General features: G+C 44.0%; 1 protein-coding gene across 1 annotated transcript in view; it reads right to left on the bottom strand.

Moving 5' to 3' along the window:
• The window catches only part of WWOX (WW domain containing oxidoreductase), a 743,733-nt gene extending 727,998 nt beyond the window's left edge, over positions 1-15,735 (bottom strand). The window contains exons 1-4 of the mRNA XM_063141391.1: positions 15,561-15,735; positions 10,499-10,563; positions 9,416-9,473; positions 3,830-4,008 (exon numbers count right to left, since the gene is read on the bottom strand). Coding sequence (XP_062997461.1) covers positions 3,830-4,008; positions 9,416-9,473; positions 10,499-10,563; positions 15,561-15,667 — 409 coding nt within the window. The 5' untranslated portion in view covers positions 15,668-15,735. The remainder of the gene's footprint in view (positions 1-3,829; positions 4,009-9,415; positions 9,474-10,498; positions 10,564-15,560) is intronic.
• Between the last annotated feature and the right edge of the window lie 3,011 nt (positions 15,736-18,746).

Below are 18,746 nucleotides of genomic sequence, written 5' to 3'. Positions count from 1 at the left end.
AAGCAATACAAGGAGTTACAAACTTGTGCAAATACCAGAAAAAGCAGATGTGGAGACATTGGCCAGGATCCAAAAATTTACTTTATGTGAACCCAAGGGCTCGTCTGTGACAAGTATGATCCAACCTTTTCTTCTCTGAACATCAGCCTGTCCCCCACAAGGCACAAAATGCTTTGAAACTCCCTTCAGTTGAGAATTACTTGTCACATTGAATGAAGGACTACAAGTTCTAGCACTGAAAGTCTAAAGCATCTCCTTGACTGTGTGGATTTAGTTGTGGAGTTTTACACACACACACACACACACACATACACACAGAAACCAAGTCACAATAGTTCCCTGTAGAGCAGTGAAACTGACCACATACAGTTTATTGAAATGTTTCGTTTACATCAATTTTCCCTTTAGTCTACGTATACATGCAAATTCCATGCCCAGGCAACAATACATGCACACACAGTTTTCCAATTCAAAGATCAATCGGAGGAGACTCGTGGCATGCATGTGTCTAGAGATCACTACTGTGGCAGCTTTCCTGAGGTGTTTTTGCCTCACTAGAATCTAATGCACATTAAAGTCTAGCTTCAAAGTATTTAGGACATTCTGCATATGCCAGTTGAGAAAAAGTTCGTTTACAGAATTTCAGTAGCACCAAGCAAGGATTCGTGTACCATGTGTCAGAATTCTTGCCCTGCCTACAGGAGATTAGATCCAAGCTAATACTCCCACACATACACAAAGCTAGCCTGCACAGGGCGTCAAGGACATACACATACAAAAAGTTTCAGATAAATTTTAAAGTCAAAACCTAGCATTTTCATATTCACAGCTATCTTTGCCTGAAGTTAAAAACCCAGGGCTACTATTAACTACATTGCGTTTTAATTCTGTCAAGCATGTTTGCCAATAAAGCTGAATTCAATTATTCGCAGAGATTATTTCATCTACCCTTTCGTACCTGAACTTTAGCGCCAGCAATTAAAATATAAAACAGCCCAAGTCAAAGCTAATCTTTGTTTTGGTAAACTCTGAAGATCTTCGATACCCTTCTCTCTTTTTTTTGCTTCATTTTTGTAAAGAACAATACAGCCCTCTAGTGGAATTTTTTTTAAAGATTGCTATACATTACTCTAGTTCCAAGCAACCAAACGCACATGTATTTTAAAACAATTTTATCCTGCCTTCTACACATGAGTAGCAGCTAGCACAAATAACAATCCAATAATGTTAAAACCACCTGAATTTTAGAAGTGCAAGTGTATTTTCTTGGTGAAAATGTATTTAGTTATTTCTGACTCCAACTTATATACCGGTTTCCAACAGAGGTATCAGAGTGGTACGGCATTACTCTAGGCATCATAAGCCCTATTCCAGAGGGTCTATCAACCCTTGGATGCATCCAGGGCAAAGATAGGAATCAGGAAAGTCTCACTGTATGAACAAAGTTCCACTCATCTAGCTCTGGACCCAAGCTATTATCTTTATGCAATATAGTATTCATGTCACCACGGCAGAGAAGGCGTTCTACATACAGACATGCAAGTAGGATTGGGAGACATTTTTCTCCCTCTCTCAAAATACTAGAACCCGAGGTCAGTCCATGAAACTGATTGGTGAGAGATCCAGGACAAATAAAAGGAAGGACTTCTTCACAAAGTGCATAGTTAAATTATGGAACTCACTACCACAAGATGTAGTGATGGCCACCAATCTGGATGGCTTCAAAAGGGGGTTGGATAAATTGCTGGAGACGAAAGCTATCAATGGCTACTAACCCTGATGGTTGTGTGCTGTCTCCAGTATTTGAGGCAGTAAGCCTGTGTGCACCAAGTGCTGGGGAACATGGGTGGGAGGGTGCTGTTGTACCACATCCTGCTTGTTCATCCCTGGCTGATTAGCCACTGTGTGAACAGAGTGCTGGACTAGACGGACCCTTGGTCTGATTCAGCATCAGGGCACTTCTTATGTTCTAGTGGTATGAAATAATAAATAAATAAATAAATAAATAAATAAATAAATAAATAATGCACTCCTAAAATACTCTGTACTTGGCACACCCATTTCCTCCAATAGTATTCCTCGCTCTCCTTTATTCCACATATCGAGGCAGTAGCTAAATCCTGTCGTTTCTTCCTGTATAATATTGCCAGGATTCGACCATTTTTGTCTGTCTCTTCTACCAAGACTCTCGTTCACGCACTGGTTATTTCTCGGTTGGACTACTGCAACCTTCTTCTCTCTGGTCTTCCTTCGTTTCACATCAGTCCGCTGGTCTCTGTCCACCACTCTGCCGCTAAGATCATCTTCTTGGCTCTGACCATGTCACTCCACTTCTGAAATCTCTTCATTGGCTTCCAATTCACTCTAGAATCCAATATAAACTTCTCCTGTCGACCTTCAAAGCTTTTCACGGTCTAGCTCCTGCCTATCTCTCCTCTCTCATCTCACACTACTGCCCCGCTCGTGCTCTCCGCTCCTCTGATGCCATGCTTCTCGCCTGCCCAAGGACCTCCACTTCCCTTACTCAGCTTCGTCCTTTTTCTTCTGCTGCCCCTTACGCCTGGAACGCTCTTCCAGAACACTTGAGAACTACAAACTCAATCACAGCTTTTAAAACTCAGCTAAAAACTTTTCTTTTCCCTATAGCTTTTAAATATTGAGTTTGTTCTGACTCTATACTGTTAGCTTCACCCTACCCGGTGCCTGTTTACCCTACCCTGTGCCTGTTTGCATTCTCTTTCCCTCCTTATTGTTTACTACAACTTTATTAGATTGTAAGCCTATGCGGCAGGGTCTTGCTATTTACTGTGTAATCTGTACAGCACCATGTACACTGATGGTGCTATATAAATAAATAATAATAATAATAATAATAATTATGAGCCGTCAGCTGCAGCAGGGGACTCAACATTAACAGTAAAGCCAACCAAGACAGCAAATTTTCAAGAAACAAACAAGCCTTTAAACTCGATACAATAATCTTTTTTTATGCATAACCCAGTAAGTTCTGTGAGGCACGGGGTTTTCCTGTGGCATATCTCATACTTTCTTTTGGTCACCAACTATACTTCTGGATTTAATGCTAATCAAAACTGGAACAACTTCCTGTGCAGATGAAATTCCACTGAAGTCAATTAGGACTTGCTTCCCAGTAAATGCTTTAAAGCTCTGAATGTAAGTACTTTACATTATTATTATTAATTATTATTATTATTATATTTATTTGTATCCCGCCTTTTGCCCAATCCTGGGCCTCAAGGCGGCCTTACAAAATTTAAAACATATACATTTTAAAATATACATTTTAGTATATTTAAGAAATATACTAAATTTTAAACAAATTAAATATATTACAATATTAAAACGTTAAACATTTAAAATACAAGACAATTTTACAAGTCCTTAACATAGACGGAGGCATAGATTATTCGCCAAAGGCCTGCCGGAACAAAGAAGTTTTCGCCTTCTTCCGAAAGCCCATCAAGGAGGGAGCCAGTCTAGCTTCCCCGGGAGCAGAGTTCCAGAGCACTGGAGCAGCCACCGAGAAGGCCCTCTCCCATGTTCCCACCAGGCACGCCTGTGAAGGTGGTGGGACTAAAAGAAGGGCTTCCCCAGAAGATCTCTTCAAATCATGGGCAGGCTCATAAGGGAGAATACGGACTTTCAGATAACCTGGACCCATATTGGGTGAATTCCACCACCCAACTACCTGCCTCGTGCTTTGCAAAGAAGGGGTCTGGAAAACCAGCAAGCAGGTACCCACATGTATTCAACACAGAGAGAGAGAGCATGAGTACCTTGCTATAAACTTGAGCCAATATTGACCTACCTACTCCTGAATTTGCTCCAGTGATGATGACCACTTTCCCACTCATATCACGGCCCTGGAGTATTTCCATTGCAGTGGTGTTCCCGTCATACTTCTGCTTTGCATTAGGTTTCATTGGATTGTCTTCCACTGTAAATGCCAGTCTTGGGTCAAGGTATGTTGTCCTTTTGTTTATATGACTTAAAAGAGAAATGAGAAATATTTTTCCAAATCAATTTCTCCTGCCTTTAAAGTTGCAAACACAAGGAAATACTTTGAATCAAAACACATCTGTATTCTGTTTTGTGTTAGCATATACATGCTTATTTACATTTGAAATTTATCAACACCCTTCATCCACAAGGGATCCCAGAAAGGTGTAATTGTTTTTATAAAAAACAATGTTGCAAAGGGGCATTAAAACTATTTAATCAGCTAACAAAGTAATTTAAAAACATTTAAGAGTCCCATTATTTCACAGTCCTGAAAAATGCAAAATTAAATTTTTAGTGCCTCATACATGGAGTTTCCTGATTTTGTCAAATCCACGTCACAAAAGATCTAATTGTCGTATATCACCTGGAGAGCTTGTTAGCAGATAAATAAATGAATTCTAATCGAAACCTCTAATCTAGAACTACGCCCATATACCTGCAGGCTAATGTCTCATCCCTACTTCCAACATGATGACCCTGCCGTCCTTAAGGAGGCAGTAGTGCGACCACTCCTGAAGAAGCCCTGCCTGGACCCGATGGGACTAGACAACTACCGCCCAGTCGCAAACATCCCTTCTTCTTAGGGAAGTAGAGAGGGTTGTAGCAGAGCAACTGCAGGCACTCTTGGAGGATACTGATTATCTAGACCAATTCCAGTCTGGGTTCCGATCTGGTTACGGGACTGAATCAACCTTGGCCACCCTGATGGATGACTTTTATCGATAGAGGGACAGGGGGAATGCAACCCTGTTAATCATGCTTGATCTCTCAACGGCCTTTGATACCATCAACCATGGTATCCTCCTGGATCGACTCTGTGGGATGGGCATCAGAGGCACTGTGCTACAGTGGTTCTGGTCCTACCCACAGGGTCATTTTCAGAGAGTAGCATTGGGTGACCACTCCTCGGCCCCATGGAAATTGAGCTATGTGGCGCCGCAGGGCACCATCTTGTCCCCAGTGTTATTTAACATCTATGTGAAGCTGTTGGGAGCTGTTATTAGTGTCGTGTTTCTCAAAAACCTTCTTCCTTCAGGGGAGACAGTGACTAGGCCTGCTAAGTAATCCACAAAGCTTTATTTAAGCAATAAACATCTCTTCCCACCTGAAGAGAGTCTAACCTCTTGGAACTTTCCCCAAGGCAAACCTATGCAAACTAAGCGAGACAATTGTTCTTTCAAGGAGAATGGAAAGCCTTTTCCTAAAACACGTTAACTTCAGAGAGGCTAGTTCTGAGGCGGCTTCTAACACCCTAGGGTCAGCTAGCCTGTCGGCACTCTCTCCTTCAGAAGAATGTTGGTTTCCCATTGAGTGTGTATGATTTGCCCTTGACGAGATAAGCTCTGGAGAGAGGTCACCACCAGCTGGAGAAGAAACCGTAAGAGCTTTCTCCCCCACTGGTACAGGCTGGCCTGTTTCAGGCGCCGACTCCTCTACTTCAGAGTCTGATTCTGATTGATCACCTGAAACACCTTCTTCCAAAACAGGGGGAGCAGGGCTAGACATGACAATGAGGGGATTTGGAACTAAATGCCATCAATATGCTGATGACATGCAGCTTTATCTCCTTGTGACAACTGAATCAGGTGTGCAGGTCCTGGACCAGTGCCTAGACTCAGTAATGGGCTGGATGATGGCAATAAACTGAATCCTAGCAAGACGGAAGCCCTGTGGGTGAGTGGTTCCCGAATCTGGGAGATAGGCTCATTGCCTCTTCTGGATGGGGTTGCACTCCCTCTGAAAGATCAGGCTTGTAGTTTGGGGGTACTCTTAGACCCATCTCTGTTGCTGGAGGCTCAAGTGGCCACGGCGGTTCGAAGTGCCTTTTACCAGCTTCGGCTGGTTTGCCAACTACGGCCTCTCCTGGACAGGGATAGCTTGACCATGGTGGTACAGGCGTTGGTAAACTCAGGATTGGATTACTGCAATGTGCGCTATGTGGGGCTGCCCTTAAAGCTCCTCTGGAAGCTGGAGCTAGTGCAGAATGCTGCAGCTCAGCTGTTGTCTCAGCATGTAACTCCTCTGCTGAGGGAACTGCACTGGCTGCCTATTCGCTACCGAGCCAGGTTTAAGGTTTCTGTACTTGTGTACAAAGCCCTAAACAACTTGGGACCAGGATACCTGAGGGAGCGCCTTCTCCCCCACCAACCTGCCTGGTCACTGAGGTCATCCGAGGGCATGCTCCTGGTGGTTGCACATAGACCCATCCTCTGATTGGATTCCATCAGGGGAAGAGCCTTCAGTGTGGTGGCCCCCGTCCTATGGAATTCCCTGCCTCTGGAGGTCAGGCAGGCGCCAACTTTGTATTCCTTTCGGCGCCTCCTGAAAATGTCATTGTTCCAGGAAGCCTTTCTTTAATGACCAGCCACAGTTCACCTGTCATTTTAATTTTAAAAATCTATTTTAAGGTGTTTTATTCTGTTTTTATTTAATTTTATTTTGTACACCACTCTGAAATTTTGAATGGGGAACAGCATATAAATACTGTAAATAAATAATGTTATAAAATAAATGATGTAGACGGTCATTTAAGAGTGTTCCACCTCTGGCGTCCCACTTATGCAACAAAAGCTACAGAGAACCCTCTTTAAAAAATCAAGTTTCTTTCGGTACAATACCTGGGCTCAGTGCCTATCCTTTCTCGGAACGTATGAGAATACTCCTGCATCTATAGCAGAATGTTTATTAGTGTCTTTTATTATGCATCAAGAAAAATGTTTTTCAGTGTACTTTCACTGTTGAATAACAGAAGACACAAACATTTTAACAGGGCCTAATAAAAGTCTGGAAAGCAAGCAGGAAAGGGGAGAATTTCCCTGACCCAAAACTTTGTTCTAAAATCAAATTAGCCTTGCATTCTTCACAACTTTTTGCCTTGAAATGCCTTTCTACAATTGTGTAATTAATATATAAATATCAGCTTGCTTTGTGATTTTCCATCTTTACCTGGTGCCTGTATTTTCTGTCCAGATACTTTATTTTGCAGTTACTACATTTTGTTCATCCTTGTATAGTGGGGAAAAAACTGGATAATTTGAATTTATCAGCATGGTATCTTAATACATGGCTGTATTACATGGCTTGGGACCACAATACCTGATGGAAACGCCTCTCCCGACATGAACCTACCCGTACACTGCGCTCAACATCTAAGGTCCTCCTCCGAGTGCCTACTCCAAGGGAAGCTCAGAGGATGGCAACAAGGGAGAGGGCCTTTTCAGTGGTGGCCCCCCGACTGTGGAATGATGTCCCCGATGAGGCTCGCCTGGCGCCAACATTGTTATCTTTTCGGCGCCAGGTCAAGACTTTTCTCTTCTCCCAGGCATTTTTAACAGCATTTTAACAGCATTTAACAACGTTAAGTTTGTTTTTAATGGACCCCACAATTGTTGTTTTTAAATGGATACTGTTGTTTTTATACTGTTTTTATGTGTGTGTGTGTGTGTGTGTGTGTGTTTAAATTGTATACTTTTAATGTTTACTATTTTTAAATGTTGTAAACCGCCCAGAGAGCTTCGGCTGTGGGGACGGTATATAAATGTAATTAAATAAATAAATTAAATAAATAATATATGGTCTGTGGCAATATCAGAAAAAAAATCCAAGGCATATCAGTACCAACATCGCTTGTTGCTATATTGGGGAGATTCGTTCAATATGCATCACATCCGGATATACAACGAAGTATGCCTGCCTCAGCTTAGAGTATATGGACATTATAACAATAAATGAAGGGAACATAGCACATTTATAATTTAGTTTAATTGTATATTTAGTTATAATTATACCTTTTTCTTCGTCTTTTTTTGATTAGCTACCTTCCCCTAGAAGTTGTATTAATTAACTTTTCTTCTTATCTTTTTATATTATACATATTTACATAACTAATGGTTTGATAATAATTGTTAGGGGATTGTTTGTATTCATTATTTTTTTGTTTATTTTCTTTTTTGTTACACTTTAAATTAAATAAAAATCCTTGTTTTTTGTATTTTGCCATCCTTAAAGTAGCAAAAGTTTAACATACTGCCAGGTCAGTTGTCATGGATTCTGATTAAATCTATAAACTATCAGGGTTTTGTGTTTTTTTTAAAACTTAGGGAATGTTTTTTTTCACTTGCAATTAGAGGAGTGGTTATGGGTCACCACTTTAGATAAGTAACTGTGTCCAGGACTCGAGACCACTGAATCCTACCCAACAACCTTACCGAGTTCAAAAGATTAACACACCTTCAAGGGTTGTATTTTGCACCTTCAGTACGTGATAAGCTTTCATCTATTAAGTATTTCTGCAATTAAAATGATCTGCTGGTCCTTCAATGCCATGCACAAGTAGTACTGGTATCAAAAATATGATTAAACCACGCCCCACTAATTTTTAAAAGGCATTTTTTTGGCTAAAAACTCCAGCAGTCTATAAAAGAGATAAAAAGCAACTGTCTGTACTTTAAGAGAATTGGGTTTAAATGCAGATTTATTGCTAGCAAAAGCAATAGTCTAAAAGCTTTGACAATCTTAAAACCTACACACAAATATAAAGGAATGGCTTCACTCTTGAGTTTTCCTGCATTCTTCTGTCCCTATACTGCAAGGAGAATCAGCGTCACAATTTGGTGGGTGGGCGGGCAGAGAGGTGGGTGGGCAGGGATCAGCTACAATAGTTAACCATATGTTAATAGTCAACTCATGTTCAATTATTATCACGTCGTGTGGGGGGTATCCCCTAAAGAGTCAACACATGGTTGACTACTGTGTTGTTTGAATGTGCCCACAGTGTTTTATACATCTCTGATCTCTCTTCAGCCTCTTCTGTGTAGCACATTTTTGGGGAGGTGCACTCTGCTTACTGATTATATGCTGAGCTAAGAAAAAATATGCAAAACATTATGTGTGAAGGGAAAGTAATGTCAACTGGGGTAGACTTTTTTGCAGACTTTTCCAAAGGGAGGAAAAATCCTATTCCATTGATGAGCAGCTGAATGAACAAAAGACACCTAACAATTCATAAAAGATAGATGGATCGGACTCAACAAAATCTATACATCCCTGGTTAGAGATCTTTCCTAGTACCTGCTTCCTGAGTCTCAAGCAGAGAAAAGCAGCTCCTTAACAGGTTCAGGGTGCCATTGTTTGATGTGAAGAATAGTCTTAAGATAGCACAGAAGTCCTTTTGCTTTCCTCAAATCCGATTTAAGTGTAAAACCTATATCATTAAATCACACTAGATTTAAAATTTGCTAGTTGTGGGTTCACCTTTAGTTTGTAGTGCAACAACTTAGCGGTCCTTTTTAAATAGCATCTGGAAACCAGTGACTACTGTAACAGAATTATGGATGTTTCACACTTGTGGGAGAGTTGACTCCTTCAGCCATGAACAATAGTTCTCACTTACTCAACGAAGTAGACTTGTCCATTTTCATCTGTTTCCTGTTCCCACCCATATGGCAAATCTAAAAATAAAAAGGGGGGAGGGGAGAAGAGAAAATTCATTAAGGAGCACTTTAAAAAGTTCAGATAGTTAGCTATATATCCTCATGACCACCTCATCTTCAATTGAAGAGGATAGCAGTCAAAAATCACCTCCCATTGGAGAACCTTTAAAACCCAGGATACAGACACTGTGAGACTACAATGGTGAGTGATTGAGAAATCAACCCCACAGCTGTTTTCTTAATGCTGTACACTCTCTCTTCAGATTGAGAATACTGTGGACTCAAGGGGACTTACTTCCAATTAAACATGCAACAAGCCACACTGAAAAATTGGCAATTCCTATGCCCTAGCCAGTGTCTGTAAGGGATTGTTAGCTCACTCAGGACCTACCGTCTCTGATAGTTTATCCGTAAGGCCATATATAACTGAATATTTATAATTATTGCAGAAAGCGGTATAAACTGAGGCCACCATTTTCACCTCTAGCAAGGATGGCATTTTTCTGCCATGGGAGTGTCACTACAGTAGCCCTCCCCATTTGGAAATGCTTGCAGTTTCATATTAGGCACAAATCCGAAATTCTAATACTAATAATACAGCAATCATACTGCACCCTCCTCCAAGTATCAATGTAGTGCATTCAGTTTTTTGGAAAGAAAATTTTGTAAGGGGAACACGAGAAAAGAATACTCCAAAAGTATCACTCCAAAAGCAGTTGCCCAGGTTTCAGAGGAAGTGATCCAAGTTAAATAGTTTGAAGATCACTATCTAGGCCTTTCTATGACGTGTTTTCCCAACATTTAAGGAAGTCCTCTGCATTCATTTTCATGTTACAAGTCAACAAATTGACAGGTAAGGCCTTAACATTTTTTGTTAATTAAACGAATGTTCTTGGTAGTCCATGAATCAATCGCAAATTTTTTAAAATATGGATTTTCATTACTGTTCCATATATCTTACTTGTAAAATGCATATACAGACCAAGTGATGGACAGATTTACTAGCCTACTAGAACTAGCCTGCAAAAAAACAAGACACAAACCTCCTGAAACTCGCTTTCGCTTTCCAGATTTAGGATGGTCCCACTGAGTTCTTTCTTCCAAATGACTGAAAGAGAAGAATTAAAACATCTCTTAATTCTTTATTTCCAAAAATGCACTGAAATCCCAACAGAGTTACTAGTACATGGTTCATATTAAAAGTTCTGGGCAAACTTCCTGTGCATAAACTTTTGGAATAAAGCAACTTTGCAGCTGTAGATTCTCACTGTGAATTCCCAGCATCCTTTTAGCTACTTTTAGGCACCAATAATCCCAAAAGCATGAGAACGCATAGACTTCTCCATGTTATTATTAAGGAACAAAATTAGTGGGTCCCAAAGGTCTGCTTAGGAGATAGTGGTCTACTAGGTAAAGTTTATCAAGAAATATAACCAGTGGCTAGAGTGTTGGACTGAGAGTTGGGAGATCCAGGTTCTAGTCCCCACTTGGCCATGGAAACCCACTGGGTGACTTTGGGCCAGTCATAGACTCTCAGCCCAACCAACCTCACAAAGTTGTTGTTGTGAGGATAAAGTAGAGAGGATAGGACGATTATGTACGCCACGTTGGGTTCCTTGCAGGAAAAAAGGCAGGATATAAATGTAATAATAATAATAATAATAATAATAATAATAATAATAATAATAATAATAATAATAATAATAAAAGAATGCTCAGGATTCTAAAACAAAATTGTCATTTTAACTCTTAAAACAGGGGTAGGTAACTTTCAAGGGTCTGGAGTCCACTTTGCAACTCCAACAACCCATTGTGGGCTTTACACACACACACACACACACTACTGAAATTGCTGCCAATTTGGCCCGTGGCAAAATAGGCTCTTTTTCCCTTTAAACAAGGTGTGAAGAGAGCATGCACCTTGTTTTAAGGTATGGTTGTACTTCTGGAAGCCAGACTTTTTAAAAAGCCCAACACTTTTGTTTTAGCTATCACAATTTAAAAGCAAATCCGATTATGCAAAGGGCTGACAAAAAACTTCTTCGGAAGTAGAAAAATCCAACTGACGGACCTCATGAGGCCTTTCATTTTTAAGTACAAGACATTCTTATGCACTTGGATTCGCTCACCTGGCATACGCAGGGGTTTGGTGAGCTTTTTTGAGCAGGTACTACTATACAAGCTATTTACCACTGACAAAACTGCAACCAGGTTCCTATTTCTGGGCTCAGGCCCAGAAACGGGCATCTTGTGACTCTCCAGATGATGTTGGATTGAGGCGGGATAATGGGAATTGCAATCCAACAAGTTGCCTACCCATGGCTTAGGCAGCTGATCCAAAGGGAGAGGCGGGTAAGAACTAAATATATTATTATTATTATTATTATTATTATTATTATTATTATTATTATTACATGACAGGTCCAGCTTGCACATGTCAGCTCAATAGATTTCTAGTTTAAAGTAAGAAAATAAGTTATCAATTCCAGACTATAGTAAGTTTGTAATTGCTTCAAAAAGAAATGAAACGTGGCGGGTAAGAGTGCAGGACGTGGATGACCGCATGTGGGTACAAACATGGAACGGCTGTAAAATCACTTTACATCAAAATAAACAGGCAAAGGATTGGGTTATATATCTGTTCAAGATACCGGAAAACCTCTTTGACGTTTTCATTTGCCCCAAGTTTTAAAAAGTTGTTTTATGCTACTGTTGCTTTCAAACAGCTGCCCGGCAATTGCTGCTTACCTAAGACATGTGCACCTGATGAAACCCGTACAGGTGGAGCAGCTTGCATTGCAATCACACCACACCTGCAGGGGTGGTTTTCTGCATCCCACCCTCATTACCCTCACAAGCGCCAGAAACCACCAACAGCAGTGAAGGGGGGAGTTTTTGCATCCCGTCCTCGTAATCACTCAATGCTCATAATTACCCCAACCATTGAGGGGGTGGCAGTTTCTTGATACTCCATTAAACCACCAAGGACAGGTAACTTTATGAAGGATTCTCATAATCCCAACCCACATACACCTGCCATTGGGTGGGTGGGATTTTCTGCATCTAACCCTCGTAAGCTCCCAAACCTTCATAGATTTAAGAACATAAGACGAGTCCTGCTGGCTCAGACCATGGCTGAGTTCAGAGGACACTCTAATCAGCAGTTGTTTCCCATTCTGTTCCTATTACGCCCCAGCCCCCCAGCCCCCAAGTTGGTTAGCGTGACGTCCGAACTCAGCCCAAGGGTCCATCTCAACCAGCATTCTGTCCATGCAGTGGCCAACCAGCTGCCCAAGGGAAGCCCACAAGAGGAACAGGAGTGCAACAGCACCCTCCCACCCATGTTCCCCAGCAAATGGTGTACACAGGCAGACTGCCTCTGCCACTGGAGATAGCACATGCAGTCGTGTGAAAAAGAAAGTACACCCTCTTGGAATTGTATGATTTTACATATCAGGACATAATAACAATCATCTGTTCCTTAGCAGGTCTAAACATTAGGTAAATACTACCTCAGATGAACAACAACACATGACATATTACACTGTGTCATGATTTATTTAACAGAATAAAGCCAAAATGGAGAAGCCATGTGTGAAAAAGTAAGTACACCCTTACTGCTTCCATAGGAATTAAGATGCTAAGTAGCAGACAGGTGCTGCTAATCAAATGCCCATGATTAATTGATCATCAGCAAGTATGACCACCTCTATAAAAGTCGAAGTTTTTTCAGTTTGCTGGTTTGGAGCATTCAGGTGTGTGTTAACACAATGCCAAGGAGGAAAGACATCAGCAATGATCTTAGAGAAGCAATTGCTGCTGCCCATCAATCTGGGAAGGGTTATAAGGCCATTTCCAAACAATTTAAAGTCCATCATTCTACAGTGCGAAAGATGATTCAAAAGTGGAAAACATTCAAGACAGTTACCAATCTTCCCAGGAGAGGACGTCCCAGCAAAATCACCCCAAGGTCAGACCGTGCAATGCTCAGAGAAATTGCAAAAAACCCAAGAGTTACATCTCAGACTCTACAGGCCTCAGTGAGCATGTTAAATGCTGAAGTTCATGACAGTACAATTAGAAAAAGACTGAACAAGTGTGGTTTGTTTGGAAGGGTTGCCAGGAGAAAGCCTCTTCTCTCTAAAAAGAATGTGGCAGCACGGCTTAGGTTTGCAAAGTTGCATCTGAACAAACCACAAGACTTCTGGAACAATGTCCTTGGGACAGACGAGACCAAAATGGAGATGTTTGGCCATAATGCGCAGCGCCACGTTTGGCGAAAACCAAACACAGCATATCAGCACAAACACCTCATACCAACTGTCAAGCACGGTGGTGGAGGGATGATGATTTGGGCTTGTTTTGCAGCCACAGGACCTGGGAACCTTGCAGTCATTGAGCTGACCATGAACTCTTCTGTATACCAAAGTATTCTACAGTCAAATGTGAGGCCATCTGTCCGACAGCTAAAGCTTGGCCGAAATTGGGTCATGCAACAGGACAATGATCCCAAGCACACCAGCAAATCTACAACAGAATGGCTGAAAAAGAAAAGTATCACGGTGTTGCAATGGCCCAGTCAAAGTCCAGACCTCAACCCGATTGAAATGCTGTGGCGGGACCTTAAGAGAGCTGTGCATAAACAAATGCCCTCAAACCTCTATGAACTGAAGCAACGTTGTAAAGAAGAGTGGGCCAAAATTCCTCCACAACGATGTGGGAGACTGATAAAGTCATACAGAAAACGATTACTTCAAGTTATTGCTGCTAAAAGCGGTTCTACAAGCTATTGACTCATAAAGTGTACTTACTTTTTCACATATGACTTCTCCATTTTGGCTTTATTTCTGTTAAATAAATCATGACACGGTGTAATATGTCATGTGTTGTTGTTTATCTGAGGTTGTATTTACCTAATTTTTAGACCTGCTAAGGAACAGATGATTGTTATTATGTCCTGATATGTAAAATCATACAATTCCAAGAGGGTGTACTTTCTTTTTCACACAACTGTAGCTTATCAGAGCTAGTAGCTTTTGACCTCCAACAAGGGGAAAAGTTTCTGCACCCCACCATCACAAACTACCAGGTAGGGACAACTTTCTCCACCCACCATAGTGTGGTAGATTCTACAACAGTTCCCTCCAAGCCCCATAAGACTCTGCAGGGTGTGTGTGACCCACATACACCAAAGAGGGGAACTCTCTGCACCCCCATAGACCCCCTCCAACCTCCATAAGGCATTGGGGGTGCAACCCATATACACCAATGAGGGGGAACTCTCTGCACCTCCATAGCTCCCTCCAACCTCCATAAGGCATTGGGGGTGCAACCCATATACACCAAGGAGGGGGAACTCTCTGCACCCCCATAGCTCCATCCAAACCCCATAAGACTCTGGGGGGGGCAACACTCTGCACCCCCATAGCTCCCTCCAACCTCCATATGGCACAGGGGTGACCCACATCCACCAAGGAGAGGAACTCTCTGCACACACCCCCAATAGCTCCCTCCAAACCCCATAAGACTCGGGGGGGGGGCAACACTCTGCACCCCCATAGCTCCCTCCAACCTCCATATGGCACAGGGGTGACCCACATCCACCAAGGAGAGGAACTCTCTGCACACACCCCCAATAGCTCCCTCCAAACCCCATAAGACTCTGTGGGGGGGGGCAACACTCTGCACCCCCATAGCTCCCTCCAACCTCCATATGGCACGGGGGTGACCCACATCCACCAAGGAGAGGAACTCTCTGCACACACCCCCAATAGCTCCCTCCAAACCCCATAAGACTCTGTGGGGGGGGGGGCAACACTCTGCACCCCCATAGCTCCCTCCAACCTCCATATGGCACGGGGGAGTGACCCACATCCACCAAGGAGGGGCAACACTCTGCACCCCCATAGCTCCCTCTGCGGGGTGGGGTGTTGCAGCCCACAACCACAACCCTCCAAACCCCATAGCTCCCTGTCTGGGGGTGCTTCCTGTGCCCCACCAGCATACTCCCCCCACCCCCGCCGCCAGGAAGCCCCTCGGGGGGTGGGGGCGGGGGTGGCGAGCCCCCCACCCCACCCCACCCCACCCCACCGACTGGGGACTGACTTGGCGTAGTAGACCCAGCCGTCCTTGGTGGTCCTCTCCTCCCAGCCGGGCGGCAGCTCCTCGTCGCTGTCGGTGTCGTCCAGCCCCGCGTACTTCAGCGCCGCCATCCCCTGCAGGTGGCTCACTGGGCTCCTCGCCGCTCGCCGCTCGCCTGGGAAAGGCTCCCGTTAGCCCTTCTCACCCCAACGCAGACCTACTTCCCGCAGCTTCAGGGAAGCCACCCCTTCCGGTACGCCTCAGCCAATCCCAGGGCGCGGAGAGCCTAGCGCCCGCCGGGAAATGTAGTCCCGGGGAAGGGAAACGCACGTGCCGGCTTGGTCCCGCTGGACAGGCAAGCGGCTTCTTTCTGCCGGCTGTTGCACGAACCAAACAGCAGCAAAATAAGCGAGTGGGGTGTTCTCTCCTCCCAGCAAGCAAAGACTCTGGGCAGAAATCCTACTCAGGATAAAACCCATCGAAATGAATGGGACCTCAGTTAGGGTGACCCTATGAAAAGAGGGACAGGGCTCCTGTATCTTTAACAGTAATGTAGAAAAGGGAATTTCAGCAGGTGTCAATGGAAGTGGGTGAAATTCCCTCTTCATCACAACAGTTAAAGCTGCAGAAGCCCTGCCCTCTCTTGTATCTGGCCACTCTACTATAGCTAGTGTAGTTTTAACTGTTATTATTATTATTATTATTATTTATTTATTTATATAGCACCATCAATGTACATGGTGCTGTACAGAGTAAAACAGTAAATAGCAAGGCCCTGCCGCATAGGCTTACAATCTAATATAATCATAGTAAAACAATAAGGAGGGGAAGAGAATGCAAACAGGCACAGGGTAGGGTAAGCAGGCACAGGGTAGGGTAAAACTAACAGTATAAAGTCCGCACAATGTGGAGGCCGACGGTCTCCTGAAGCATCTTTGGGACTCTCCCTTGTCATAGAAGCTAGAAGGCGGCCATTGTGACAGTGCCATGGGTCAGGCCCATACTCTTCCATCATCATCCAGGAGGACACACCCTGCCTTCTTCCTCTTCCCCATAGCCATCCAAGAGGGAATTTCACCCACTTCAATTGACACCTGCTGAAATTCCCTTTCCTACATTACTGTTAAAGATACAGGAGCCCTGTCCACCTTTTCATAGGGTCACCCTAACCTCAGTCAGGCATGATTCGCTTAAGCGCTGTTTGTTTACATAGGTTAGGCTGACCCTATGAAAAGGAGGACCGGGCTCCTGTAGCTTTAACAGTTGTATTGAAAAGAGAATTTCTGCAGGTGTCATTTGTATATATGAAGAACCTGGTGAAATTTCCTCTTCATTCCCCCTGCCCTCTTTTAAATCTGGTCACTCTAGCATAGCTCCTGAAGCTTTAACTGTGGTGATGAAGAGGGAATTCCACCAGGTTCTCCATATATACAAATGACACCTGCTGAAATTCCCTTTTCTATGCAACTGTTAAAGATACAGGAGCCCTGTCCTCCTTTTCATAGGGTCACCCTAACATAGCTCTACTTTGCTAAGTGGGATTTGATATCGGATTTTTCTGTCGGGGTTGCAAGGGGCTTACTCGCGCGACAGCAGGCAAATTCATGGAACTCCTTGCCACAAGATGTGGTAATAGTGGCGACGAGTGCTACCGGCTTAGATAGTTTTTAAAAGGGATTGGAATAATCAGGTGTAGTAACAATACATGGAGACTCTTGAATACGTGTGTGTTCCTGTTCAGGGTGGGGTGGGGGCTTGGTGTGGATCTGGCCCAAGAGAAGCTGCCAATTGCTGAGGGAAAACACCCCTTTATTTATTTATTTATTTATGGATTTTTATGCCGCCATTCAGCCAAAAAAGGCTCTCACGGCGGCTTACAAAAGTATTTCTTGACAGTCCCTGCCCACAGGCTTACAATCTAAAAGACATGACACAAAAGGAAAGGGGATTGGGAGGGAGGAGGAGGAGGGGGGAAAGGAAAGCAAACTCAGGCACTACAATCTTAGTTGCAAAGTTCAGCAGTTACAGTTGACAGCAGGAGGGAGGGGGCTCTCAGCTGGAGCTGGACCCAGGCATGGTGGAGAGGTGCCTGGCTGCTGCTTCCTCCCTCACTGGTGGCCTCTCCAGAGACAGTTGGTAGCAGGAGGGAGGGGCCTCTCAACTGGAGCTGGACCCAGGCACGGTGGAGAGGTGCCTGGCTGCTGCTTCCTCCCTCACGGGTGGCCTCTGCAGAGACAGTTGGTAGCAGGAGGGAGGGGGCTCTCAGCTGGAGCTGGACCCAGGCAAGGTGGAGAGGTGCCTGGCTGCTGCTTCCTCCCTCACTGGTGGCCTCTGCACTGACAGTTGGTAGCAGGAGGGAGGGGCCTCTCAGCTGGAGCTGAACCCAGGCATGGTGGAGAGGTGCCTGGCTGCTGCTTCCTCCCTCACTGGTGGCCTCTGCAGAGACAGTTGGTAGCAGGAGGGAGGGGCCTCTCAGCTGGAGCTGAACCTAGGCATGGTGGAGAGGTGCCTGGCTGCTGCTTCCTCCCTCACTGGTGGCCTCTGCAGAGACAGTTGGTAGCAGGAGGGAGGAGGCTCTCAGCTGGAGCTGGACCCAGGCACGATGGAGAGGTGCCTGGCTGCTGCTTCCTCCCTCACTGGTGGCCTCTGCAGTGACAGTTGGTAGCAGGAGGGAGGGGCCTCTCAGCTGGAGCTGAACCCAGGCACGGTGGAGAGGTGCCTGGCTGCTGCTTCCTCCCTTTAAAACACCCCTTTATCACTATTGCACTTGAACACTATCACTTGCGCATTTCCTGAAAGGGTCATGTTGTTGGACTAGATGGATCTTCTGTTTAATCCACCAGTGCTCTTCTTAGGTCCTTAGCTTCTTATCTCCCTACATAAAAAAGGTCGAGGGACTTACTTTTTCATCCATTATGACAGCTGTTGCATTCAGAGAAGAGATCTGGAAGAGTCTTGTAATGGTTAGATGGTTGGACTGGGGCTTGGGAAATCCAGGTCCTAGTCCACAAATTATGCATTTATTTATTTCATATATATCCCATCTTTATTTTCCTCCAAGGAACCCAAGGCAGCTTACAAGGTCCTGCTCCGTGAAGCTGAGTGGGTGACTTTGGGACTGTCTCTGACGCTCAGACCCTACTTCCCACGGTTGCTGTGAGGATAAAATGGAGAGGAGGGCCTTCGATTCTTTGCAAGAGGGGGAAAGGC

The sequence above is a fragment of the Elgaria multicarinata genome, chromosome 14 (genome assembly GCF_023053635.1).
Source record: "Elgaria multicarinata webbii isolate HBS135686 ecotype San Diego chromosome 14, rElgMul1.1.pri, whole genome shotgun sequence".
Lineage (NCBI taxonomy): Eukaryota > Metazoa > Chordata > Lepidosauria > Squamata > Anguidae > Elgaria > Elgaria multicarinata.
The sequence above is the reverse complement of the archived record's forward strand: the minus strand, read 5'-3'. Positions and strand labels throughout refer to the sequence as shown.